The sequence below is a fragment of the Haemaphysalis longicornis genome, unplaced genomic scaffold (genome assembly GCF_048455015.1).
Source record: "Haemaphysalis longicornis isolate Haplotype H1 unplaced genomic scaffold, Haemaphysalis longicornis Haplotype H1 scaffold_2, whole genome shotgun sequence".
Lineage (NCBI taxonomy): Eukaryota > Metazoa > Arthropoda > Arachnida > Ixodida > Ixodidae > Haemaphysalis > Haemaphysalis longicornis.
This window is the reverse complement of record NW_027526295.1, coordinates 43,606,745-43,634,474: the sequence shown is the minus strand read 5'-3', so window position 1 is coordinate 43,634,474 and position 27,730 is coordinate 43,606,745. Positions and strand designations below refer to the sequence as shown.

The 27,730-nt window shown below is 47.1% G+C and overlaps 1 protein-coding gene across 5 annotated transcripts in view; it reads right to left on the bottom strand.

The window, feature by feature from the left end:
• The window catches only part of LOC144168858 (uncharacterized), a 95,650-nt gene extending 68,676 nt beyond the window's left edge, over positions 1 to 26,974 (bottom strand). For 2 of the 5 annotated variants that reach the window (XM_077697848.1, XM_077697852.1), the window contains exons 1-2: positions 20,707 to 20,886; positions 8,695 to 8,818 (exon numbers count right to left, since the gene is read on the bottom strand). In XM_077697848.1, the coding sequence (XP_077553974.1) occupies positions 8,695 to 8,816 (122 nt within the window). In that variant the 5' untranslated portion in view covers positions 8,817 to 8,818; positions 20,707 to 20,886. Of the gene's footprint in view, positions 1 to 8,694; positions 8,819 to 20,706; positions 20,888 to 26,819 lie in introns of those variants that run through there. The other 3 variants (XM_077697851.1, XM_077697849.1, XM_077697850.1) reach the window with 3 other exon arrangements.
• Between the last annotated feature and the right edge of the window lie 756 nt (positions 26,975 to 27,730).

The window sequence follows — 27,730 nt, the reverse complement described above, 5'->3', positions numbered from 1 at the left end:
ATGCGGCTCAACAATGCCATTTGTCCTGGGGAGGGAGGCCTCGTTCCCACCATCACTTAAGAATGTTTAACTCTTTGTGATCTATTCATGTTTAACCTTTTGTGACCCTACCTATTTCCTGTTCAATTGCTAGCTTCTGTGAAATGCTCTTTTGTGCCTCCTATCTATTCTCTTGACCCGCGGGGGGCACACCCATCTTCGCTTCCCCCCGAACCAGTCTCAGCAGTCACTGAATACCTCAGTGTATACTCTTCCCTTTCTTTTCAAACCGCGGTTGTCCAGTTTCCCCCATTGTCTGAACTTGCAGCCCGCGCGGCATACGTTGACCCGTCATGGTGCAACCTTGAACGCTGCATTGTTAACACCACCCCTTTTTCTCTCTCTCGCTCCCCCCCCCTTTTTATTTTTCTTGTTTGTTTGTTGATGTTGTAACATAGGCGTAGCCTGACTGTATGCACACTCCCCATTTCCGAAACATTTTCCGCTCTTTCTCACAGTTTTATGCAAACCTATATAAGAAATGTGTTCAAAATGTTTGTGATCTATTCATGTTTGTGATCTCTTTGTGATCTATTCATGTTTAACCTTTTGTGACCCTACCTATTTCCTGTTCAATTGCTAGCTTCTGTGAAATGCTCTTTTGTGCCCCCTATCTATTCTCTTGACCCGCGGGGGGCACACCCATCTTCGCTTCCCCCCGAACCAGTCTCAGCAGTCACTGAATACCTCAGTGTATACTCTTCCCTTTCTTTTCAAACTGCGGTTGTCCAGTTTCCCCCATTGTCTGAACTTGCAGCCCGCGCGGCATACGTTGACCCGTCATGGTGCAACCTTGAACGCTGCATTGTTAACACCACCCCTTTTTCTCTCTCTCGCTCCCCCCCCCCTTTTTATTTTTCTTGTTTGTTTGTTGATGTTGTAACATAGGCGTAGCCTGACTGTATGCACACTCCCCATTTCCGAAACATTTTCCGCTCTTTCTCACAGTTTTATGCAAACCTATATAAGAAATGTGTTCAAAATGTTTGTGATCTATTCATGTTTGTGATCTCTTTGTGATCTATTCATGTTTAACCTTTTGTGACCCTACCTATTTCCTGTTCAATTGCTAGCTTCTGTGAAATGCTCTTTTGTGCCCCCTATCTATTCTCTTGACCCGCGGGGGGCACACCCATCTTCGCTTCCCCCCGAACCAGTCTCAGCAGTCACTGAATACCTCAGTGTATACTCTTCCCTTTCTTTTCAAACCGCGGTTGTCCAGTTTCCCCCATTGTCTGAACTTGCAGCCCGCGCGGCATACGTTGACCCGTCATGGTGCAACCTTGAACGCTGCATTGTTAAAGGGACACTGAAGTGAATTTGTCAAGCTCCCGTTTTTGCTTGCACTGCGTAGACTGGCTCAAATTAGCACACTTTTCATCGTTTATCCGGTTGACAAATCGGTAATTATTTTACAAAGCGCGAAAGAAGAAAAACTACCATGCGCGGTTTGCGGCGGCCGCACCAACTAAGGCTGTGACGTTGAGAGGAGGGGCGCCGTGATTGGACGATGGCCAAGGTTAGCAATCACACAAGTTTCGGTTTCGGTTTCGGTTCTGTAAAACATAACCAATGGCTTTGTTGGATGGGCATTCTCAATATCTCAGTAATCATCGTACCGCGCTTCTGCCATGTTGTCGGCTGTAAAATGCACAAGATAAGCCTCCCAGGACGGCTTGTAGTCGTAGCATTCACTAGCCGAGACCTACGCAGTGCATGAACGCCCTCCGCGTACCCGCAGACGCCCAAATGCCATGCGCTTTTCCCCCATATTTGGAGCTTGCCTCCCTCATGCCTGTATCGTAAAAAGCGTGTTCGCACCAGGCCAAGGGTCTGTTCATTCTGGCCTGTGCCCACTGCCTGCAAGCAGTCGGTGCTTATGGCAACAGCACGCCAACGAGAACTCGCTAGCGCGCCAGTGCCAGCCTGCGCGCGTTTTGTGAACTAGTTCGTATAGCCATGAACGTTGCGGGCCCAAAAAAGGTGAACTCAATATAGAAAACATCGGCGGAAAACAAAAAAGTTAACTTACAAAAAAAAAAAAGCGCGTACCCGCGGGGATTCGAACTCATGACTCGCAAAACATTTGAGGTGAATTCCTAGCGCCCCAGACTGCTAGGCTACGGAGCGGGACGCGAATGTCTTGCTAATATAAGGTATATATTGTACAACCGGTTTACACTTTTATTTAGTTTTGGCATTTCAAGCCGCTTAGGTGACTATTTGTTGTACTGCGATCGTGCAGTAAGCGTCGCCCGAGTTTCCACAGTAGCTCACGTCTAGCAATTGCATTTCGTAGATGGAAAAGCGTTCGCAGATGCGTAGTCGTGCTGCTGACCGCTGTGCTTGTTCGCCCAGCGCAAAAAAGTGCTTCCCGCGCCCTAGTTTTACGCTGTACGGTAAAAATATCAGTTGATTTTATTTGCTTAGTACCTATATTGACTTCGCTGACTCTTCTCCCGCCTTCAAGAGGCCTTATATTTTCCTACTGGCGTACCAGTCAGCGAAGCGTCGCATGTGCAGCGCTTTTGTGAAGCGACCTTGACTTGGAGCTAGATACAGTGTACAAACAAACCAAGTAAAGAAAGGCAGATTCTTCCATTCACAAACGTGTCCTGGCTTCGTTTCAACTAAGCGAACGAATTGCGACCAAGCAATTTTTTTTTTAACCTCCTTGATTGCGACGACCCGCCGGCGGCCGGCGGACGAAACGCTGGGCCGACTGACTCTGTCGGCCGGGGAGCCGTGCAGTAGCGCAGCCGTGGCGCAGCCAATTGCCAGCTCATCCCCTCCTGACGTCACACGAAAACGCCACAGAAAACGGGCGAGCGTAAAGAGAGGAGGACAGCGTTTCCGAATTAGTTTTTCTACTAAATAAAATCGCGTAAACGCGCCTAGAGTGGTCGAAACATGGCCTGGGGACTCCGGACTACAATTTGCGCTAGTAATCCCGCAATGTTTACATATCACTTCAGTGTCCCTTTAACACGACCCCTTTTTCTCTCTCTCGCTCCCCCCCCCCCCCCCCCTTTTTATTTTTCTTGTTTGTTTGTCGATGTTGTAACATAGGCGTAGCCTGACTGTATGCACACTCCCCATTTCCGAAACATTTTCCGCTCTTTCTCAGAGTTTTATGCAAACCTATATAAGAAATGTGTTCAAAATGTTTGCGACAGCAAAATCATGTAACTTTACTCTGATGAAGGCAAGTCCCGTTGCCGCTACGTTAGTAAACATTGTTTGTTATTGTTCTTGCTGTGTATCCGACTCTTTACTTATACTATTTCTGCGCGCTTTGTGAGTTTATCTTTCTCTAGATTTATATATATATATATATATATACAGACACATATGTATGTAAATAATTCGTGAAAGAAAATTCGCAAAGAGCACCCAAAACAGGATGAGTGAAGAGATAAACACCCTTGAAAAACAATAACGGAGTTCACTAGTTACAATAGTTTCAGGAAATGGACTTCCCTTCATCAACTAAGTGCTCATAATATAAGACACTATATATACATATACACACATTATTCTAGAAAACAAATAACTCCCAAAGAGCGTGCAGATATAGTAGGAGTACCTAAACAGTCGAACACACGGCAAGAACAATAGCAAGGATGTTTACTCACATAGCAAAGCAACTTCCCTTCATCAGAGTAGGGTTTGCACCACATTACATATTGGCAAGTTGCTTTGCCAATGCATAAGTAAACATGCTCACTATTGTTCTTGCTGTGTGTTCGACTGTTTACTCATACTATATGTGGCTATAGTATGAGTAAACCAAGTGGCCTAGCCCCCCCTGGCTACGCCACTGAATGCAAGGCTTCTGTTGGCGACACCGTTTAGTAATTAGGGAAATGCATCGGCCTCCTGCAAGTCCCACAGGATTTTTTTAAATATACGACTGCTTTACAGCGTTAACCAACAACCGAGGCAGAGTTATACTTACCGGAGACTTTAATACATCTGTTGAAAACTGGGATGCACAAATTGCAGTGCCCACAGGGCAGTTGCAAGCTGATACTATGCTAGAGATAATGACCAAACATAGCCTCATTCAAGTTGATGAGCCAACCAAAATACAAGGACAATGCCAGACTACACTTGACTTTTTATTCGGATGAATCCTTCAAGTAGGAGGTCAACATTAAAGATGAAAATCTGCCTATAATTTTGTAGTACCTGGCGTCAGAGTTAAACATAAACTAAAAGATCGGCTACAATCATGGACTTAAACCGTCGTGATGGTCACGAAGGTTGCGTACAGCTTCCCTACCTTAAGTCTCACGCGTTAGTGTGAGCATTCCATCATTTCATTTTTTTTTTAACCATGTGAATGCTGAAATTTTTGTGTAATAGAAATGTAGTTCAATAAAATTGACAGTTGGGCTAGTTGGTTTTGATTCATCGTAAGTAGCGCTTGAAACGGGACACAGAAAAGAAGACACACACGACGGCGCTACGATGAATTTTTGTGTAATGCCTGACTGCATTGTACGATTGAATGTAGGCACAAGGCAAGGTGGTGGTTGTTGCACCATTTCAATCCCCGATGTGCATGTTCAGCCCAATCGTAATTTGAGTACCTTCACTATGTTTAGCCGCTCCGCTTTCGGCATTAAATTTCACTTCACACACACCAATTATTATTACTTGCAACACGAGTCCTGCTGTCAGGCGCGCATGCCCGAACACGTCGCGGCGATGCAGCGTGCGCCGCAACTTCTGACATGTCCATCGGTAATTTCCCACGGCTAACAAGCTCGCTGTCAAACACAGCAATAACTGAACGTTTTATAACACTGCAATGAGTTTAAAGGTTCGCTACACAAACCCCGATTGCAGACGCACGCACCGCATTTCGCACTCAAGTAAGAGCCACGGCGGAGTCGTCGGCACCACGTCGTTTTCGATGGACTCCATCTTTTGAACGATGCAACTTCCCGCAATCTGGAATACGTTCTCAACATTATCCCAGCGTTAACGTCACTGTTCAGTACCACAACAGATAAAATGACTTAACAGGAATCCAACTAGCCGCGTAACCTACACATGATAAAACCAGAAAAAAGGTTGGTGAAGCACACTGAGCGCTTGAACTACACAGTGTCTGCTGCACCCAGTGGCCATGTTTTCTGCTGCCATAGCAAAGCCCAATCGGAAAAGCCGTTTAAGTAAACACAGCCCAAGCCTGAGCCAATAACCATTGTTTGCTTCCCTTCAGCCTTTCTTTGTCTGTCATTTGTGTGTTTGTGAGTGAGCAACAATAAACGCAGTGACCAGAAGGCAGAAGACGAGGAGGGTTCAGCAGACCTAGCGACACCAAGACGATCACCCTGTCCTCGTGAAAAAACAGCACCACTTGGGCTGCTGGGAAAACCTTGTTGTCAACTTGGCCTTTTTTCCCACTGAAACTGACACGAGCATCAAAATCCTTGCCTTTCAGACTGTTTCGGAGCAGTTTGGCGCAATTTTCGCCGTTTTCATGCTTTTGGAGCAGTCTGGTGCAGGAAAACGGACTTTTATCAAAACTGCGCACCCCTGCGTTAGGAGCGTCTGGAACCAGCTATTGCTGAATTATTCTTCGAACGTTGTGCATCAGGGGTGGAACAGGGTGCATGGGTTTGGGGGCAGCCCTCAGAGCAGGCAAAAGTGTCCTTTGCAGCAGGCTTGGAGCAGCCAGAAATGCCCTTTGGCAGAGGGCTGGCACAGCAGCCAATCACGTTGAATCTATTTATCTACTGTATTAGGCGTTCTACCGTGCACTAGAACCTACTCCAAACTAGGGACGCAGTTCTTGTACTATACCTGGAAATTTACAATATTCGGAGTTACAATATGCCCCAGTGACCGCGCCACATTATCACACTTCAGAGAGTCACGCACAGAGTCGAAGGGGACCAGATAACAGGCCTCGCTTCATGTCTGGTAGACGGCAAACTCACGGCAGCATTCCGCAAAAGAAGGCGTTTGCTTGCATTTTTTCTATCGTACAGCGGTTTCAGTGCCTGCGAAGCAGAACGTATCTTCATCTTCGCCCGTCATGGGGTTGTGAGAGTCGACAAACGTACACCGTTGATTATGTAACGAGCCTTGTTAGAATGCATAATTAATGCTGGCCCATCCTTTACATAACAAAATCTAACCTCAAAGTTTACAGGCTAAAATGAGTCATTATTTCCCAACAAAGGTGAACCGAATTACACAGCGAGGGCAAAGCGTCCAGTACTCATTTTGTTCAATACATGCAGCTAGGCTCGTCAAAAATTTTCGCCTAAGTTCACTTCCAATGAACTTTTCATGCGAATCTGTTTGCGATGTGGCACAAAAACATTTCACTCACTTTCGGTCATGTTCCATAGATTGTGGCGCAGCGGCCGGAACCGGCAAACAAAACCGTGATAAACAAAAACAAAACCACGAATAAACCCAAAGTGAAGGAGGTGCATGCGGCCTAACAGTCAAGCAAAAGCCAACTTCCATAGCTGCTGATTGCTCTGATGAAACCGAAACCATAACCGCACTGAAACTGAAAACACGATGTTTCAGCCAATTTTTCGGGCACGCGGCATCATGGTGGTCATATCTCACTGCTCAATCTGGGCTCTGCGGCGCAGAACGGCGCTGATAAACGCAGTTTGGCACAATAGTGGCCGTTCGGCGCGGGATGGTGCAGGTAAAAAAGTTTGGCGCTTAATGGCACAAATGGCACAGCTGTTCCACCCCTGGTGCATGATAATATGAGGTAGAATATGCAGATCAATAATAGAAAACGGGTTTGTATAACAGTTACGCCAAAGAAAGCGCCTTTGCATCTTAACTATACCCCGAATTGCATTGAAATTCAGCAATCAAGCAAACTAAAGTATCTCGTAATATATGCGGCTGTGCCCAAAAAATGCACAGTTTTATTAGACAAAAGCTTGGACAGAAGTTGCAGAAGTTAAGCTGATGGCATACACAACGTTTTTGCAGCCAACTCTGGGATACGGAAGCATAACCTCAGACCCGGGTCATATAAAAAGTATCAAATAAATAACCTTGAGCAAATTCAGAGAATAGCTGCTAGATTTAATTACGAAGTGTTTCACAGGAACCAGCTGGTGACAGCCTTACTTGCCAAAGCTGAACTTCCGTTATTACCGTAGAAAAATGGCGAAGCTTAAATTTTTTTTTACGAACTATGCGACAGCAAAATAAACTAACGCCCTGATTCGTATCTGCAATTTTTCAAACGAGTGGCATCCTGCATCAATCATTCGTACGCAGTTTTGATTAATTCTTTGAAAACTGATGCTTTTAAGCGTTCCCTTCTTGTCAAAACTCTCGTGCACACTGGAATAACCTTGACTTTTCCAAGTTCTTGTGGAACCTAAAACCACTGATAGCTTTGCAAAAAACTTGGAACGGCTTTTAAACTAGCACGAGTTACTTTTTCTTGTTCTTTGTACAGTGACTTGTGTACATTTTGTGTGTACGAGCGTCGTTTATGATGTACTTGCCCACTCTTGCAAAAGCCCGTAAGGGCTACGAGTATCTGAAAACAAATACATAATAAATAAGGTCAACTAATCAAACACGACTTCTAAATTTGCTAAATGGCACAAAGTTCTGTTTTCAACAATGCGCCTATGCTCAGCCAAGAAAATGTCCAATCATGAGCCGTTATGTGCAGTGCCTCAGCTCCCTCACAAACTGCTGCGATAACAGCTGCCCTGCCTGCTGGCTGCTCGCTCACTTGTAGGAGCTCTGCCCGCATGAGCTCACAGCTTCTTATTGCAGAAAAGGTGTCAGAAAAAAAGGTCGCCATTCCGCCCTGCGAAAGTGGATGTCCAGCGAAGCTGTAGTAAACCACTACAAATGCGGGTATGAAATGTTTCTACTCATCTCGGCACACCTGTTGCTTGCGCTCAGCCTCTTTGGCAGCAAATGCCGGGTCCTGCCTGGCCTGACGCATGCGCTCGGCGTCTTGGGAAAGAACTGCTCTATTTAGTGACAGTAGTCCTGCCTAGCCTTCAAACATAAACTGCAAACATAATTTTTACCAGGAACACATTGTGGACGGGGTTCAATTGTTCACAGGCACCTATTATCCATAAGAAGGCTTTGATGCTTGTTTCGTGTTTTTTTAACGAACACTGACCTCTTCGCTGTATGCCTGATTAACCTGACACATGTGCTTGGTGTCTTAGGCGAGAACTCCTGCGACCTGCCTGGGTTTTTAACGACACGAAATTTCCCAACCAACCAGAGAGAGGCTAACAGCATCACGGTAAAATGTGCACAAAGCATCCAAGATGTTTTCCCCACTGAACTATAAAGCTGAGCTAGTTTTAATGACTACTACGCCAGCTCAAACAGAGAATAAGAGACAATGAAGACAAAAAGCGGAAACAGCCGCGAGTCGAGATTTGTTAAAGATCCCCGGGTGGTCAAAATTCATTGGGAGCCTTTCACTGTGGCACGCCTCGTAGCCAAGGTGTGGTTTTGCACATTAAATGCCAGAATCAAATAGAATAGGACACCAGTGATAAGAGGGAACGATGCTGCACGGCAGCTCCTTTCCTTCGTCCTCTCATTCAATTCAAGCACGCACCAACTAAACCAGCGAACTGAGCCAGCCGAGACGACGAGAGCACCGCTTACCAGAAGAGGGGGCGCAGCCGGACGCACTCGGTCAGGGCTGCTGGAGAGGACGCAGCGGGGGCCTTGCACAAGATCGCACTGCCGCTGCCACTGGTTGAAGTCGAGGGGATCGATAAGTCCATACCTGCGAGGAACCGGGGACAAGAAAAAAAGTCTCTCAGGTGGACAGCACTCCCCCAACACGCACAAGTTGTATTTGTATTTACTGGTCCATTTGTGCAGTATAGCGCAGTGATGCCTGCAAGGCAAAGCAAAAGGAGGCATTCCCTCCTGACTAGGTTGTAAGCCTGCTTGGGCGGCCACAGAAACAGTCGTAGTGCACCAACAACATACAATATACAAATAATCTTCAGACATATGAAGGAATGAGAGAAAAAGCCCATTTCACTTCAATACCTGTAGTATATAACGTAACATATAGCAATCCCTTCATAAAAAATAAATAAACAAAATAATAAATAAACACCTTAAAAAAATAACTAGTGCAACACAAGGAATGCAGCCATAACTCAACTGCGCCTTTTTTTTTTTTTTTTTTTAATTAAGGCAAGACACCCTGCAAGCAAGTTTGTGGCTTGAAGTCTCGACATTTCTGTGTCTGTGCGGTGACAGTAAGCTTTCAGGACTTCTTTGCCTTCCAAAGAAACTGTCTTTGGCAATGCTCAGCGAATGCCCATATTTTTGGGGCTGATCATCCAGCCTGGTACAAGTCAAAACCACGCAACGCTGAGTTCAGAGAATTATAGTAGATTACAGCCAGAACAGTCAAAGCTGACACAAACGTCCTGTGATCTGTGCAGATGAAGAAAACTAACAAACTGTGCATGGTAGGCAGGAAGCAACGAGCACGCAACGCTGATCCTTCGAAGTAGTATTAACACTACTGAACACACCTTGGAGGTCACAGTATAAGAACTACAAGCACTTAAGATTTCTGAAAGGTCTCCGAATTTGCTGTTTGTTTCCTGCAGCTACATTATGTTACTGTAAATATACTGCTATTTCTCTCCTCCCACAGATGACAAACTTTTGCTTTTACAGTGATGAAATCATGGGTAAACAGTGATTGCAGGAAACTAGGTTAACACCTGACCTGTCACAGGGGACACTGGTTAGGTGACACCTTGAATTTATAAAACAGTAAGTTTAAAAAGAAAATATAAACTGCCCCTAGCAGCGAGCAGGCCCAAAGTCGTGGCCCCCTCTTTAATTAAGAAACTTGACTGCTGGGCTCTGTGGTGAGGAGAGGCTGCATCGGGCTCGCACGCTAAGAACCAAGGTTTGGGTCTCGGCAATCTGAGAATTCTTTTTTACCACCAACGGCACTATGCATGGGCCACTTGAGTGCATTCAAAAGTCAATGCAGCCCTGCAATACCCGAACTTTTAAATGAAGAGAGTTGATGGTGTCTTTCGGAACATAACTGCCTTGCACCCCTGCATTACACAACACAACATGAATTAACACTGTCCTTTATGGTTATATGGACTTCAGGTGGACCGAGCAAAAGCTTTCAATGACCACGATGTGGTCCAAGAGTACGTCAATGTCTTCCTGGTCGAAGAACATCGGTTCAGTGCTATTGAAGCGCTTCTCCAAAGCCCGCCACACTGCCCTTGAAGCATACTTTGGCATGATGGAGGGGCTCTAGGTGGGCCTAGTGACTGTGTTATAGCTTTTAACTTACAAACCCATTAGAGGCATGTACTGAGGCCTACGTGAGTAATTTCATTGTGCTAATTACAGAGGTAGCAATTAGGGAAGTACAAAAGTACGTTACTGCGAAGTGTCCTCTTTGCTTGGTGATGTGGCCGCAAGTGTGTACTGACTCAAAGTAACCAAAAGAAGATGAAAAAGATGCAAAAGGAAAACGATGAGAACAATGAGAAAACACTCCTCAGCAATTGGACTTCGAGGCTTTTGCAACCACTACATAACAAGGAGTGCTTAGCTGTCCTCCTTCAGCATCTGAAAGATCTTGTCCGAACAGTGCTGCTTCTATCTTGCCATGTGACTGGCTGCTGTCGTGACTGCAGAGGGGCACATGTGGAAGCAGCGTTTTCTTTCACTATCCAACACTGGAGTGCAAAGATCATGCAAGTGGGCAACACTTTATGAACAACTTGGCAAATTTATCTCTCAGGGTTCGTACAGGATTCAAATACGAGAATTCAAGGTTATTCAAGGACTTTCAAGGCCCTGTCAAGGCATTTTCAAGGGTGTAGGGAAGAACATGTACCAAACTGTTCTACTAGTGTTCTGCTCACACTCAAAACTTTTGATTCCTTACATTACAAAAAATGACCTTGAGAAAACTCTCTGTGGAACAACTCCACCCTTAGGAAGTGGTCACATTTAGTGCCACCCGCATAATAATCCGAGAGCTTTACAAAAAAAGCATGCCATTTTGAACTTTTCCGAGCTCTGCACATGCTCCTAATATTCAGTCTCGGGTAGCAAGGAACATAACTTAATACCTCCTGCCATTGTCATCCCCTAAATGTGTGTTCAACAAAAAAAAAGGGGGGGGGGGGGAGATTTCGGACTTCCCACCATCACACATGTAAAAATAAAATATTCCACCAAAGCTTACGAGCCAGATGCTCCATGTTCTCACATTCCCATTCAGTCTTGCTAATCTGTGCTCCTTTTTAAGTCATTTTGGGGTGTCAGCACCGTTCATTTTCGAAACGTAGTGGGGGATATGCACAATGATTAGCAGGACGAGGCAGTGCAGAAAGCATCTAACATGGGAAGGGGACCTATCCTAATTCCCCCTCGTCGGGGATTTCATTCTGTATGAGCCCTTGCATAAAGCAGCCTCCCTGTACTCCCAAGCTGGCTTGAAATTGTAAAAGCATGTTTTTGATGGGGAGTGTGCAGGGCCACAATGACATGCCATAAAAAACAGGTCACATATCCGGGCCTCTTTATTGCCCAATGAATTCAAGGGTTTTCAAGGAGAAGGAAAAAAAATCAAGGCTTTCAAGGCCCGTGAAAACTCAATTCTCAATTTCAAGGGTTTTCAAGGTTTTCAAGGACCTGTACGAACCCTGTCTCTAGTCCACCGAGTGTGCCTGTATGCCAAAAAACCCTACAACACTTCAGGTAGCATGTTTGTACGGTTTGCGGCACCCGTTGTCTTTTCTATCCAGCCACATACTGTGGCCACTTCAAAATGTGGGAAAGCCAAGTGGAACTGGGCACACAGTCGGGCAAACAACGTGCATCTACGTTTACGCGGACTTTGTGAACAAGCGTTCACACAGACATTCAACGGCTGCTGCATTTGCCAGATACCCATCGTATTTCATAAGTGCAACAGACTACAGTTCACGTGATCCACTCTTTCAAGAGTGAAGCTGTATATGTCTCGGTTTCCCCATATAACGTGTGCGCACAAATCGGCGTAGAACGGAAATTTTCACAGTGGGAGTACCGTTACAGAAAACGGCTGTAACTCTCGTTTTATCAAAACTCTCCCAAAATACACTACAGTCAAATTTCGTTATAATGAAGTAGTATTGGGGCAGTAAATTTGTTCGTTATATCCAATATTCATTGTAACAGTAGAGCTAACAATCTCGGCTCTAACAGCACAGCAATCAGGCTCGCGCAAAAATCCTAGGTACTAAAACACGTTATTCTAGGCTTCGAACGCGCTACAAACAAGGTAGGGTAATCCTTAACTCTTTGTGGCATTTCAAAGTAAATGGGCCAGAACATGACAACGCAAAACTACAACGGAAAAAAGTTCGTTTGTCAAAACAGGCCTGCATTCTTATTTATTTGAAGAAGCATTTGATCTTCACCTGGTGGCTTTTCACAGCACTGCAGCATGAAGTTTTCCACAGTGTCGACGCATGAAAGGTTCTTTTTGACTGTAGTTTTACATACTGCTGTCTCCTCATTTCCTTCTTTTTGCTTTTTAAAGCTACCTTTGGCATTTCAAGCCTCGCGCGAACCAAATATTTTTTCTTTATAGCCGATATCGCGTGTGGCTCTCGCGGTTTCAGTTTCGTTATAAGAATAAGTGTCACTGAAATAAAGTGTGACAAACCAAAGTTTGTATTTAGTTCACTGCAGCTGATATTTCGCTATATCAGTGTTTGCTATCATGAGGTTCAACTGTATATGATGACTGGCTGCTGCGGTGACTGTACCGTTGCGCGAAGTTGTAAACAGGATTCCCGTCTACTGCCAATAGACAGGCTTCTACAGGAGGGAAACGCGCCCCCGTATGTTTGTCTACTAGAATAAAACTCTAGTCCTCGCAAGTTTCATTTGGCTAATTGGCTAGGAATTGTGCTGCTGAGCACAAGGACGCGGGTTTGATTCCCGGCCACGGCGGCCGCTTTTCTGATGGAGGCGTAAAGCAAAAACGGCCGTGTGTAGAGATTTCAGTGCACGTTAAAGATCCCCAGGTGGTCAAAATTAATCTGGAGCCCTCCACTATGGCGTGCCTCATTGCCTGTGCAGCGTCGGCGCGTAAAACCCTACAATCAATCAATCGAAAAGCTAGGATGTATGTTCAATCACAAATTACAAACAAGTGCATTTTGTTTCAGGCAGTTCTTGGACAGCGCCAAGCCTTGGTGGTCATCCTTCTTCATAGAGTGGAATGGCACTGAATTTTTTTCTATTTAGTTATTTATTTTACCCTCAGGGCCAGAGGCATTACAGAGGGGAGTCAAAAGAATACAGAATACAAATGCAGTGCAATTGTTAATAAGAAAGATATATGACGTTGCTCCTAATTATACAATCTTTGCTACGCACGCGCGAAACAAATCGTTATCGGCAATTGTAACAATTTCTCGGGGAAGGTGATTCTATTCCCGAGATGTAAGCGGCAAAAAAGGCTGATAAAACGCCTTTGTGTTGCTCGACTGAAAACCCACTTAGTGACGATGATCGATGCGACAAGAAAGGTACAGAGGCCGGGGGATTAGTTCATCACGAAGAGCAACGTGGTGATAAAGCTTATGGAACAAAGTTAAGCGAGAAATATTTCGACGAGATGATAAGGATGGAGTGCCACTTGCATTTTATTTTTAAGTGCTCGCTCCAATGAGTGGTGAGCTGAAAGATGCTCCGCTGATTCATTTCTTCCCATTTTTGATCTTTCCCAAGCACAGGAGGACATGCTGTTTAGCTTATAACTGTTCTGCTGAGGACACGCTGAGAAACTGTACAAAGGAAAACATCAGATTCCACTTAGTCCTCTTGCGATTATTACTTTCCTCCACTAGAAAGAGCGTTGTGTGCGGCAATAGGCCAAGGATAAAGTTACCCTGAATTTCTTGCTACTACTTTGTCAAGTGGAAAGGAAAGTTTGACATCCACCTCAATGCAGCCATACGGCTACAAAGGAAAGTTTCCTTTGCAGAAACTTACTCCACCTTGGGGATTTCCCCTAAATCTGGTCGATTAATACTTTGTCAAGTACGTGTAAATAAATCGTAAATAAGTGTTACATAAGCAAATTCAAGTAAGCGTGCATTTGCTTACAGCACAACACCTTTGCACAATATCTTTTATAATACGGGGTGGTTAGCTGTCCCTTAACGACCGTTATTTTGCACAGCGTATAATTTTTCCCTAGTTCAATCACGCTAAGCACCTGCTGTGCTCTGGGCCTCTCACGAAATGGACATCAGCCTTAAGACGTAACACACAGCTATTATCCAGTCCTGGACACCTCCGGGTGGCTCTGTGCACGGCGAATTGCACGATACTCGTTTTTCAGCTTTGTCCCCCATTTAAAAGGTACGTGAAGACAAAATACGAGCTTGGTTCGATAAAGGCCAACTGCACTCAAATTTAACCTCGGCCAAGTTTACTTTGAACGTACAGTACGTACCACCAAACCAACTGGGGAACGACTGGTAGCCCCATGAAATGCATGGCTAACTAGTTCGAAACGTCTAAAATAGCTTCGTCGCAGGCGATGCTACACCTACCGGCGCACCGCGTGAACAGCCATGAAGTGGAAGTGAAATTGCAACCGGACCTGCACTTTTTCCTACGGCCAGCCAGGAATACTTCTCAAGCTCAGCTGGGCACGCTTCTCCGGGCAAAGCGTTGCGCGCAAGTTTTCTCCAGCCGGCCGGCCGCGTGCAGCCGCTCGCTTGCCAGCTGGAACGTCACTTCAGCGAGGCTGTAATGGCCGCTCTCCTCTCAATTTCGGTTTCTAAATCTCCTATTTTTGATGGTCATTTACACCACGGATACGCGCATTTCAGCAGCTGTCCCATTTTGTATCTTGCAGGCTTTTCAGTCAGACTATACGGAAATAACCTTTTCAAGAGGTTGAAATTTTGAGTGCACTTGGCCTTTAAAAAGGCCGTTTTGGCCCCGCAACAACGATACCAATTTTACGGCAAACTTCAGGTGAAGCAGTGGCAACTCCCCGGCCACTTCACGGCAACTTGTCTATGACCAGACGGAACCTTCATTGCGCAATTTGCACACACTGACCTAAGACACCGCAAAGAAGCACGCCTGGCCAATTGCAGCGGGGCTCTAGTTTCGTTTGATTGTGTCACTTGAATGCTAACGTGCGGTCAACAAACTGATAACCACACTTTAGTGCTTGCTGACATAACGCCACTCCTGCCCATATACTGTATTTTCACGCGTCTAACCTGCACCAAAATGCGATAGTTTCAGTGGCAAAGTAGGAATGCAGATAATGCACGGGATTTTTTATTTGGTGAAGCTTCACGGCAATGCATGTTGTGCCATGAAGCTCCTATGCAGTAGCACTGACAAGCCTTCCATGGTAGCGATTGCACAAAACATACAAGGACAAGAAACAACGATGAGCACACTCTAACAACTGAAATTTATTAGTGAATTGTGACTTTCGCCTTGCAGTCAAGTCAGTGTATTGGTCTTGCTAAATATACGCTTTTTGTATGTATCCGTTTGTTTTATGGCGCAAGGGCAACAATGGCCAAAGAGCGCCAACGCAATGGTTGATCATTTTGAATGATGCTTTTAGTAAAATGGTGCTGTAACTGTGACGATTTTAAAAGAGGTTAGTGTGGGGGTGTATACAGCCCCTCATTTAAAACAACAATAAAATTGGGGAAATGGGAATGGCAGGGTAAGAATGTAGTAAAGAATAAATAGACACTCATAGCTTCCTCCCACTCTGAAGGGCCCCGAGGTTACACGTGGTATGATATGCGGTTTAAAAGCCAATGTCTCCCAGGTAAGCAAAAAGGCGTTTACTTGAAATTAAGGGTTGATCAGCTAAAAACATCGAGGGATGAAGTGGAATCGCGTGAGTGTAGAGTTCCCGGAAGTGCTTTTTCCTTGCCTTGTGGAAGTACCCACACTCAACTAAGACATGGCTGACGGATAGGCGATGTCCGCACCTGTCGCCTTGTGGCGGTGGTTTGCCCTGCAGAAGGTGCGAGTGAGTAGCGTATGTATGGCCTACTCGTAATCTGCACATGTATACTTCCGTTGTTCTGTTGTGTTTTTCTGTGTAGTAGCTGCCTAATTGGGGTTTTATAGGGTGGAGTTGGTTATCTGTCTGAGTGTTCCAGTGTTGCTGCCAGCGTTGTCGGATTGCCTTTCGGATGAATGGTTTCCAGTCAAGATAGGGAAGCTGCTGAACGTCGACGCTACAGTGAAGTGCTGCCACAGCGGTGCTCTGGTCTGCGAGTTCATTACCAGGAATGCCACTGTGTCCAGGCACGCAACACACGACTATGACCTGTTTTAAAGCGTAGGCTGCCATTATCTCTTTAACTAACCTGTTCAGCACAATGTTCCTACTTGGTTTTCCATAATGCAATGCTGTCACAACACTCGCTTTTTCTGTCTACATAGTATGTGATGTGTTGCTTGACCATTAACTTTGGTGAAGCCTTTCCTGTATCAAATGTGTGGGCAGTATGTGAGGATTCTTTTTTTTTTTCTTTTCTGGCAGGCTGAAATGGGGGTGCAGATTATATGCAGGGGTGGGTTATATGCTCGAAAGTACGGTAACGTCACTGTAGTGCAAGATTTTAAGGTTTCTCAATACTTTTTGCCCTTTTTCGTCGTAAAAAACCATCTTTCATGGCTACAATGAGGCTGACTTAGTTACCAAGGGCTAGTTTCTTCAACCTGAACGAAGCTGTATTTTGTCTTCATGGCCCCCCTAACAGTGGGTACTCGCACTGATGGCAGAGTAATAGATGGCCTAGGCCTAGTTTACTTTTCCCAAGAGCAGGCCAGAAATTTTTAAAAGATGCTATCTTGTAACTTGTAAACTGCTTTCATAATCTAGCATTCATGAAGGTAGTGACGGCTACGAAGGCTCTCGGAAAGTGATCTCTATGTTTACAACAAAGAAAAGGCAACAAGTTTTTTCCATACATCTCAAAATGGACAAAATGGTGGGATCAGCAGGTCATCGATTTCCCAATGCATAATAAACAGAGCCAGGGTTTCCCCCTGACAGCACAAGACCACCAGAGCCGCTAGATAAGCTCATTCAGTGGCTCTAGTGACCACCACCCTTCATTTATGAGCTGTGGCAAAACAAATGCTCAAAAGGCTGCCCACCCAAAGTAATCTCCAGATGCTTCATGCGGATATAAAAGTAGTAGCAGTAGTAAAGTCCCTTATTGAGAAAGGGAAGGCCGGTTGGCCAGAGGGGGAAATGGGAATAGCAGGGAGGGAGGAATAAACGTCCCTTGATCAAAACCAAGCCACACGGCATGCTGAGGAGCCCTTTTATGAATTATTTAATAAAGTAGTTACTTGAAGCATGTCTCTTTCAGGGCGCCGTGTTATTGCGTCGAGCATTGTGCTTGTGTCTCGATCGATCGATCGATTGATTGATTGTAGGGTTTGATGCGCCGAAGCTACACCTGAGCTAGGAGGCGCGCCGTAGTGGAGGGCTCCGGATTAATCTTGACCACCTTGGGTTCTTTAACGTGCGCCGAAATCTCGTACACACGGGCGTTTTTGCTTCTCGCCTCCATCAGAAAAGCGGCCGCCGCGGTCGGGAATCTAACCCGCGACCTCGTGCTCAACAGCACAACGCCTTAGCCACTGAGCCAGAAAGTGGGCAAAAGTTTTGTATCGCAAAGGGTTAAAATAAACAAGATTCGGGCTAGTTTTTTTCTCATGCTACCTCCCCCTCCATCCCCCATTCATAAACACATTCACTTCCTGTCTTTTTCTTCTTGTGCAAAAAAGGAAGAAAAGCAAGCCACGCTAAAGGAAGCACGAAAAGACAGGGGAGGAGGAGGATAAGCATTTTTATTGTTGGCATAATTTTTATGGCGCCTTCAGGAGGTGAAGTCCTCAGTCCGATAACGCGACAAGTGTGGGAGTAAGTTTTCAACTACGACTTTAGCACTATCTACATAACGTTCGATGATATGATGAATTTTATGTGGCTTTTCATGTGTATATGTGTGATGTAACATTTTGTTAGATGTGTACATTTTACACTCTTTATAAGTTGTATCTGTCGTGTATATGTATCTCATGTATGCAACTTCCAATAGAGGAACTAATGGTCCAGTTTAAGGTACCAAGTTCGTTGTAGACCCCAACTCACACTACTTGTGCCAGACCGCTCTCAAGGAAAAGAAGCGCCTGGCGGTGAGGAATTGGGGATCATGGTATAAGGGATCATCTGGTGAAGAACCATGGGGGAGTGCACTTTCTAAAATATGGCGGCGGTCAGCAAATGCAGTGCAGTGCCAGATTAAATGGTTTAGATCCGCAAGAGAAGGTGTCTGACCTCCCGAGGTGAATCCATTTCAATATGTGAGGAGTGAGAGCAGCATTGGCAAGAGTCTTGAGATGAAAATTTCGTCTGGGCGTGACTGAGAAGGGACCCCATTGAGGTAGCCAAGCAGTGTGCTTGACTCTAGGCGGCATCGACGCGGGTGGCAAGCGTGGTCTAGTTGCAGGCGAAAGGAAGACCGCCACAAAGAATGCACTCACCCACATTTCTGCTACAATTGTGCACGTAGGTACACTTTGAGGCTGATTTTTCCAACCTCTACCTCAATAACAATGCTCGCTTCGAGTGTTCAGAACACACTAAATTTTGCTCTTCATTGCAAACGACTCAAGCAGATACTGTAAAAAAAAACGTGAAATTTATAAGCACACTTTGAGTGGAGTTACTTCCCGCAAATTTTTTTCCTGAAATTTTAAGGGGGGGAAATACAACACGTGCATCATCCAGCGGAAAAAAGAACTCGCTGTACAAGGGTAAAAACCTGCGTAACCTGCCAATGTGGACCCTACATACGGCAGCAAAATTATACATAATACAATTATACAAAATTAAACCCAGGGCAAAGATGTCACAGCCACTTTCGTTTGATGCCATTTTGCGTGTCTTATTTCCTGGCAAAAAGTAAATAAATAGAAAAAAGTCACAACAACAGTGTCAAAAATGGAAGTTACGAATATGCCAGCGCACAGCACGACAGCAGACGAGGTTTCCTTTAAAAGAACCAAGGCGAAGGTACTTTAACCTTAGCAACAGTTGTTCGCTGGCAGAAGGCGCAAGCTTGTACTCAAATGTCACTTTCCAGAACTGCCGATCAATCAACACAACTCTGCGCATTAACACTGACCGCTGTTCTATTGCGCTCGAACGCCAACACCAACTGGAACAAGCAGTCAAAGTAGCTTCCCACTTGCCTTACAAAGTATCAGACCACTTGTTAAGGGCGAAGGTGCCCGAATCATTCTATTTCACACAAATGCCGCCTACCGCTTTTACGACGTGCAGGTGGTTTCAAAGTTTCAAAATTTGGGGGAGTTAACGCGGAGAAGAGGGGGCGGAGGGCTCCGGATTCATTTTGAACACCTGGGCACAGTGGCCTAGATAGGCACTGTAACGTGGGGATCTTTAACCGTGCGCCGAAATCCCGACACACGGCCGTTTTTGCATTTCGTCTCCGTCAGAAAAGCTGCCACCACCGCGACCGGGAATCGAACCCGCGATTTGGTGCGCGCACTTGAAGACATACTTAGCTGATAGCATGCTGTATCGTTTAAGCGTGCGATAACCACGGATCAACCCGAACGCTTTTCCAAACCACATTGCCCTAAGAAAAAAATCGTTGCGAAAAGGCTGGGAACGCGTACAGTTATAAACAGCGGCTGAGATCGCTAGGGCGGGCGGGTGTGTGACAGGTCATCGTGACGAGACGTGTGCGCCGCGCCGCCGCAACATGATTCGTCCCAGATGCCTCCCGTTGTCGCCAAGCGTCCCGGGACGCAGTCGTGCGGAGGCGGATTACGTAAAAGCCCAGTGTGCCTACTGCACAGCGAGGTCAAAGCGCACAATGAACGGAACCTGCGTGAACAGACCTACTCGGGTCGCGGCGGCTGGTGTGTCCTTCGTCGTTGCGAGTGAATGAAAAAGGATAAACACGCTTTTTGCGCTCGAAAGACAACGCCACAGTGACGCCAGCACTCAATTCAGGAACATTCAATACCCGCGCAACAACCCCGATGCCGTGACGAATCACTATCCGCCGCGCTTGCGGCATTCAACTACGGGTCGAGCTGCCGACTTCGACCATCAAGAGATCACGTCCGACTCAAACGAGAGAGGAACGAATGCGTCTCCCAAGGCGGAAACGGCGAGCGCTCAATAAGACACCGCGCAGGTCTCGAGGAACTTGTGCAGGGGGAACAAAGAAACGCGGCGGCCGCGCAGCGCGAAGGCCAACGGGAATCTTGGCTCGATCTCGGCGCACTCGCGAGCGATCTCCGTGTCCGCGTAAACGGAAAGGCAGAGCCAATGCCCGACGGGTGACGGGACACGGCCTGGCGACCGTGCCACTACGACATGGCAGCGATGTCACGCTTTTGTCTTGCATTGTTTCACCGCCGAAGCACAGCGCTGGGAAGCGTGCAGCGACCAGCGCGGTGCAATGAACTGCCGCCGGGGCCGCCCGGCTTCGCGCCGGGGACCCTAAGCCTACCAAGGACCACGGGCGCGCAAGGGGGCTGTGCCGGTTCGCTTACCATTAACGGGGACGAACTGGGGCGGTTGTGGTTCCTCCTAGAACCGGCATGGGTCAGAAGTGGTTGCGGGTAATCCACAGCACGCACAACACACTCAACATCGCCTCCAAAACACAGCGAAACCCACCGATCATTCACTCGCTTCCGAGACGCGCCCGTCTCCACCTCGCAGCAGCTAGAGAAACTACGACGTAGTAAACCGAAAATGACTTTTAAAACAGACACTGAAAACTACTTAAAACTTTGGTATATTTTCTACAAAGTTTCTTTGCGTAGAAACAAATTGCATTAAATCACGAAAATTCTACATCTGCAACCGAAACCGAAAGCTGGAAACCACCATGTCAGGTAGATATCATTTTGATTGAATGTAGTACATGCATGCATGCTCTTTCGCGTGAATAAAATTTGTTTCGGTGCGCAGCCGCAACTATGGTTTGACATCGGCGTCCGCGTCGTAACCCATCTAACGAAGACAGAAAGAAAACGGCGGAGGAAAGTTTGGCGAAAGTGTGAGCAGGAGGGCAGTATGCTCAGCCCGCTCGAAACGCTCCTCGGGGGCGACCATGGGGGCGACGTACGGCGAAAGTGGGAGGGGGGGGGGGGGGGCAGTGTAGTATTAACTCTATGGCAGTGAGACATGCTGGGCGGTGGCGACGCACCGAGAGATGACGTCATAGCAGCGCGTGTCGTTGTGCGCTCGACGATGACGTGCGGTCCCTTCATGAGGCGCAGTTCGCGCCGCCGACGCAGAGGCTTTCCATCGCTGCCGTCGAGAGAACCCACGAGTGAGTACTGCCTCAGCGCACTGCAGCACTCAGGTGACTCAGGAGTGAGTGCTAAGCAACGAGTGAGGCAACTGGTCGGTGTGCTTCGCGTACTCCTCGTTGCGGGGCTCATCCGAACCACGTGACATTTGCGCGGGAGGTTCAAGCACAATTTACAAAAGCGGGAAAGGACTTGAACGTATATATAATCTCAGGCCCATTTTGCTCACATCCTGCCTGGAAAACTTTTAGAGCGAGTAATCAACAATCGATTGCAACGGATTCTCGACGGAACAGACCAACTTATATAGTTTGGCTTCATACCACATCTATGCACTGGCGATGCGCATCTACAGGTCTACAGGGACGTATATCTGCTGCACCCAGACCGCATGCAACCATGGGATGCTTCCCTTGATTTGAAAGGGGCTTTCGATAACGCCCTGCACTTTGCCATTCTACGCACCTTAGCGAAGGCTTATTGGGGCTCCAGAACCTACAACTATATCAACGCGTTCTCACACTAACGGAAGGCCAAGCTGACCATAGGGGGGGGACTCGAGTCGAATGTAACTGAGGTGGGATCGCAGGGCATACCACAGGGTGCAGTCCTTTACCCATTGCTCTTAAACTTGGCAATGAAGGATCTGCCGCCAAGACTGAGCCAGGTGCCAGGCATTCGTCCCGCACTGCACGCGGACGATATCACCATATGGTAAAATCAAGGAACTAGGGCAGACATATATATATATAGAGGAAAGCTTCCAGCGAGCGATAAAAATCGTGCAGACCAACGTTCGATCCCGCGGCCTTGAGTGTGCTCCGAATAAGTTGGAACTACTGGTGGTCCAGTTCAAGAAGCCCAAATGCCCCAAACAAGACCCGATCAAACGTGGATTTCATGCATGCATATCCCCAACAGACAGGATATCCGTGTCCTCGGCGTGCACTTCTCAAAATGACACACAACACCGCAGCGGTGGCGGTGGCCTTATAGCGCAGCGGTGGCCTTATAGCGGTGGCCAACCAGGTAGCCCTGATCTGATGATCAGGCGAGTGACCTCCAAAAACCGGGGAAGAATGAAGAACCACTAAACTGGTGTAATTAATGGCCTCTAGATACACGTACGTTGTTCCTTTTCTGAACGTCAAACCCAGAGAGGAGGACAGACTAGATCGGGCTCTCCGACGTCTCCGTAAGTGCATCAAACTAATTTTGAGCCTGCCAATGTCTACATCCAACGAGCACCTGATGGCTCTGGGAGTAAGCTTGAGCTCGTAGATGCACAAAGAATCGCGCAATAAATGCGCCTCCCGAGGGCGTAAACAGGCAGAGCCATCAACTGGATACCCTCTTGACCACAGTGCAAGATCGGTTCGACATCCCCCAGGAAACAAGAGAATGCATTCACGTCCGTCTCCTCCTCATGAGACACATGCATCCGGAACACGATCAAGTACGCAGAACACTTAGAGCCCAATACCTCTCCAAAACGTGGGACTCCCACCATGCTACAATCTGCGTGGACGGTGCCGGTCCATCCAATGGTGTAACCACAGCAGCAGCCTGCTCGTGCAACGGTAACCCCATGGCAATGGCAATCCATCAAAACCACTGATCCGACTCGCGCGGAGAAGGTCGCCATCGCCCTCCCTGCGCGTCCTCGCGCAATGACAATGACTGATTCCCAAGAGGCCTGCCGAAATTTTATCAGAGGCACGGTACGTCGCCGGGCCCTTCGCATAATTGCGAATCATCCGCGTGAAGGGGCACAGATCATATGGTTTTCGGGTCGTCACGGACAGACCGGGGGAACATTGCCGCGCACGCGTTAGCCGTTCACCTCCACTGGTTGGTTGCCACCCTCAAGTACGGGAGCCAGCCGGTCGCACTCACCCCCTTCATTGCACACCACCCACAGGGAAATGCTGCGGCTTGACGGAAGAGACTTCTTGCCCCTCATCCCTCGCTCACAAGAATGGAGGTGTTACTCCGACAGCTTCACAGGACACCAAGATGGCAAGCTGGGCGAGTTGGTATTGGTTCATGGTGACAGAAAATGACCAGCGCAAGAACGACGAGGACGAGGAAGATAACAGACACAGCTATAGGTAAACACACTTCTAGTTCACGCAACCCTATATCTACCTGTGACAAGTGTGTGCCCCCCCGACCCTAATCTTCGTTGGCCACTATATATGTTTGGTGGTCCCGCCAGGCTCGGTGGGAAACATTGTGCACGGCTGGCCAATAAATACCGACGAGCACAGCAGTAGCAGCTCCGCTAGTTCACTATAACAGCAGTTCTCGGTCAGTCACCGTCACCACCAGCACGTACGCTGCGGATCGTCACTCGGCTGGAGGGTACCGCGACCCTCCCACGTGCACGAATGAGGGACTACCCAACACCGCAATGGCCACACTGTCATCAGACGGGAGATACACTCCTCACGATGTGGTTCTGCACACAAATTCCCGACATGAAGAACATAACACCAAACAACAGAGGCCACCCTTCTCAACCGGCATCCATCTTGCCAGAAATGGCTCACGGACCGGGCAACGAGAGCAACACGTCGGCCAACGGAAGCCCCGGACTAGAGTGACCGACTACCGAAGTACTGCGAATATAAAGTTTTTTTCTCTCTTTCTCTCTCTCGCCGGCGGCGACGTGCTGCGAGATAACGGCAGAGTAGCGGGCTCCGTCGTGCGTTCGCTGATCACGCGATCACTTCCTGAGACACAGCAGCTATGCGCCGTGACCGAGAAGACCACAGTTCGCGCTGCGCACAAATTTCGCATTGGGGAGTATAGTAATCGTCAGCCATTTTTTGGTTGCCTGCTTGTTAAAGGCTGCGTCATGCGCAGCTCTTATCAAAATAGGCCCCAACGACGCAGCATCAGCGTTGAAGGGGTGTAAGAAGCAAAGAATGCAGAAATACGTCAGTTATATGCGCCCTGGCACGTTTTGAGCAAGTTGAAAATCACTACGAAATCACGTAGTATATTTTATCGGTCCCCGCGGTGCATACCCCACACGACGGGCAGTCGGAGACACAATTATCTGAAACGACATGAGGCGGTAGTCTGCAATGCTTAATGGCGCGCGCGTGCCAGCTCAGGAAGGCTCTGGTCCAGCAGATACTAGAATAAACACGCTGCCGATTGTTCCGCGTTTATTTATTTCGTCTCACCAATGTTTTTACTTTTAGTTTACTTCGGCTCCTGGTGGCCTTCCAGTATTCCCTACGTTTCTCGCGAAGCGGTCATGTTGTGAGAACCGCTATGTACGCTCCCCAGATTGTCCGCTACTTCTTGTACATGCTCATCATCGTTCTATCGACAAGTAAATTATTTCAAATCATCATGCACCCTATCATCATAATCATCATCGTCGTCATCGTGGATTCGGATGGCAGCTCCGTCGCAGTTGCTCGAATAAACGATTCTCGGCTTCACCGTGCCTTCGCTTCCCAAGGGCTGCAGTTTCCGCTTCCAGTCGCACCTTTGAATTTTCGTTCCGGTCGACGCATTGACTGCTGCAGTTCTTGTACATACTTATCATCATTCTATCGACTAGTAGATTCGACTTCATCACCCCCATATCATCATAATCGTCATCGTCATCGTGGATTCGGATGACAGCTCGGTCGCGGTTGCCGGAATAAATGATTCTCTACCTCACCCTTCCTCTGCCTCTCAATATTTTAAAAGCGCGCATTGTACGTAATACGCCAAAAGACATACACATATCATAAGCGCGCGTCAAGGAAAGAGAGCGCATGAAATGCGATCAAAAACATAGCATCGGATCGCACCACTGCGCGAGCAATAGATCTCAGATGCAATCGACAAAGAAAAGTAAATAAAACAAGACACCAGGAAAGAAAATTTTTCCGCTTACACAAGAGGGCAGTTCTTTGTTATGCCTGAATTCGCAACAAGAGGCTTGTGTACGCTGCGGCGTATAACACTGAAACTATAATACCACTGCGCCATAAGGAAATGTGACGTCGATGTAAAGATGTAAAGCAAAGCATGTAAATGTAATGTAAAGGAATCAGCTCTAGACTGCTCTCGAGATGAGAACATTAAATATGTGGATAAATGGCCTACACGGTCGGCTGGGCAATAGCACGGGAAAACGCATGGTTGGGAGTTAAATTTACTCGTTTTGGGGGGGGAAGAAGTTGCGGATAGAGGAAGGGCAAAGTAAAAACTAGAAAACCGTTCGTTTGAGGTGGGGCGCAATAGAGTTCATATCTCAGGTTGAATTAACAGATTGGAATTCCTTCACGGAGTATTTGAATTCACTTCAACATTTTAGCTCAAGCAAAAATAAGCTAGGGCGCGAAGAAAGACGCATGGAGAGGGCGCGCGTTAAATAACGACATCAACTGAGGCGTTTATTTCGTAAAACACGTAAGAACAATAACAATCTTGTATAGAAAACCGGAAAAGAAAGAGTGGGGTACAAACGTGGAAAACAGGTAACCCAGCCGAGCATACAAAATAGTCTATAGCGGGAATTCCCCCCCCCCCCCCCCCCCCGAAACGATCTCCTAACACGTACCCCCTCATAAGGATTTCGAGACTCTCCCCCCCCCAGAAAGATTTCACAACCACAAGCAACCCACCCATGAATTTATACCCCCCGCCCCCCTCCAGCAGTATTTCGACACACCCGCAAAATCGAAACTCTGGATAAACCACGGGTCTATAGACTCCAAACCTGCATATGAAAGGCAATGATGAGTGACGAGAAATGATGAATGAATCGGCAGCTTATAAAGTGACCTCAAATGGTTTGCCGTACACTTCGGGAGCAAAGCAAGTTGGTAAAAATTTAGCTATAAAAAAGTGCATTCGGAGGAACTGAATTTGAACAATGGACGACTAAAGCCCGTGAGTGATACGGTGGAAAATAAAAAAAAAGAGAATCCTGGAAAAAAAAAGACTTTTGAGCGGCATTTTTGGTCAACGCACAGATTTCAGATAAGCCAATTAACACAAATAATGAAAAGGAAAAGGAAGCCAAAATTTATTTGATAAATGGAAATAAAAGCGGTTATTGAACAGCGGGGAAAGGCTTAGGGGCAACACACTGAGCCAAGAAGAGGAGGAGTGGAAATTGGGGAAATATAAATAAAAAGCAAATGGGAATTTCGCCGGGCGAACCGAAACAGAAAAGCGACCGGATGATGACTGCCATGCGCAAGAAAAAAATAAAGAAGCACCCACGAAGTTTGAAACCATACAAAACCGGAAAAGCAACAATGGCAAAGGAGACTTGCTAAAGTTGAGGCTTGGGGGGGGGGGGGGGGGGGGGGGGGGGGGGTACTCACCATCATTGTTCACTTCATCTTGAAAGACGCGGTATGGTCGCCTGAGCGTCGCGCAGAGCGGGGGCAACTGTGCGGGTGAAAGCGCCTAATTCCGGCGAGGGTCGAGGGGTCCAGGCTTGTAGGCGGGTTCGCACTCAGGGCCCATGGCAACAACGTTCGCAATGATCGGGGAACCAAGGCCGCACACCTGCGAGGTGTGATACTTGAAACGGAGACGGCGCGCGCGCTTCCGTTGGCTCCTCCCCGGTGAGTCCTTGGCGTAAACATGCATTCAGTGCGCGGGTGACAGACGATCGGGGGGACGGTCGAAACCGGGCGAGCGAGCCTACGGCAAAGAAGTTCTTCTGTACGCTAGTTCGAATAAACCGCCGGCTGGGTACGGGTATAGAAGAAGGGGAAGACAAAGAATGGACTCGGGCAGAGCAGTACAGGAGCGGTCAGGGGGAGAGCCCTTCATCCTGCAATGGACTTAAATGGGATGATGATGTTGATGATGACGAACTCAACAGGCAGAATCCACAGAAGCTTGGAACTGCGACAGCGGGAACAGAACCGTCAAAGAAGAGCCACGAGAGAAAGCCCAAAGTTTGGAACGGGGAGATGCACACGGTTGCAAGTCTACGACGCAAATGTGTGGGGAAGCGTGACACGTCGTATGAGGAGCACATCTGCGGTTGGCGTTGTAATCGGCCAGGGTCTTCTGCCAATCCTCTGTCTGTCTGTCTGTCTAGCCTGCTATACCTAGTGGCGCAGGCCAAGGCATGTTATTTTTATTTCCTTTTCACTTTGCCTCAAAATATTCTTGTCTATCTATCTATCTATCTATCTATCTATCTATCTATCTATCTATCTATCTATCTATCTATCTATCTACTTCTCTCTCCCTCTCTATCTCCTCCCTTTCTCTCTCT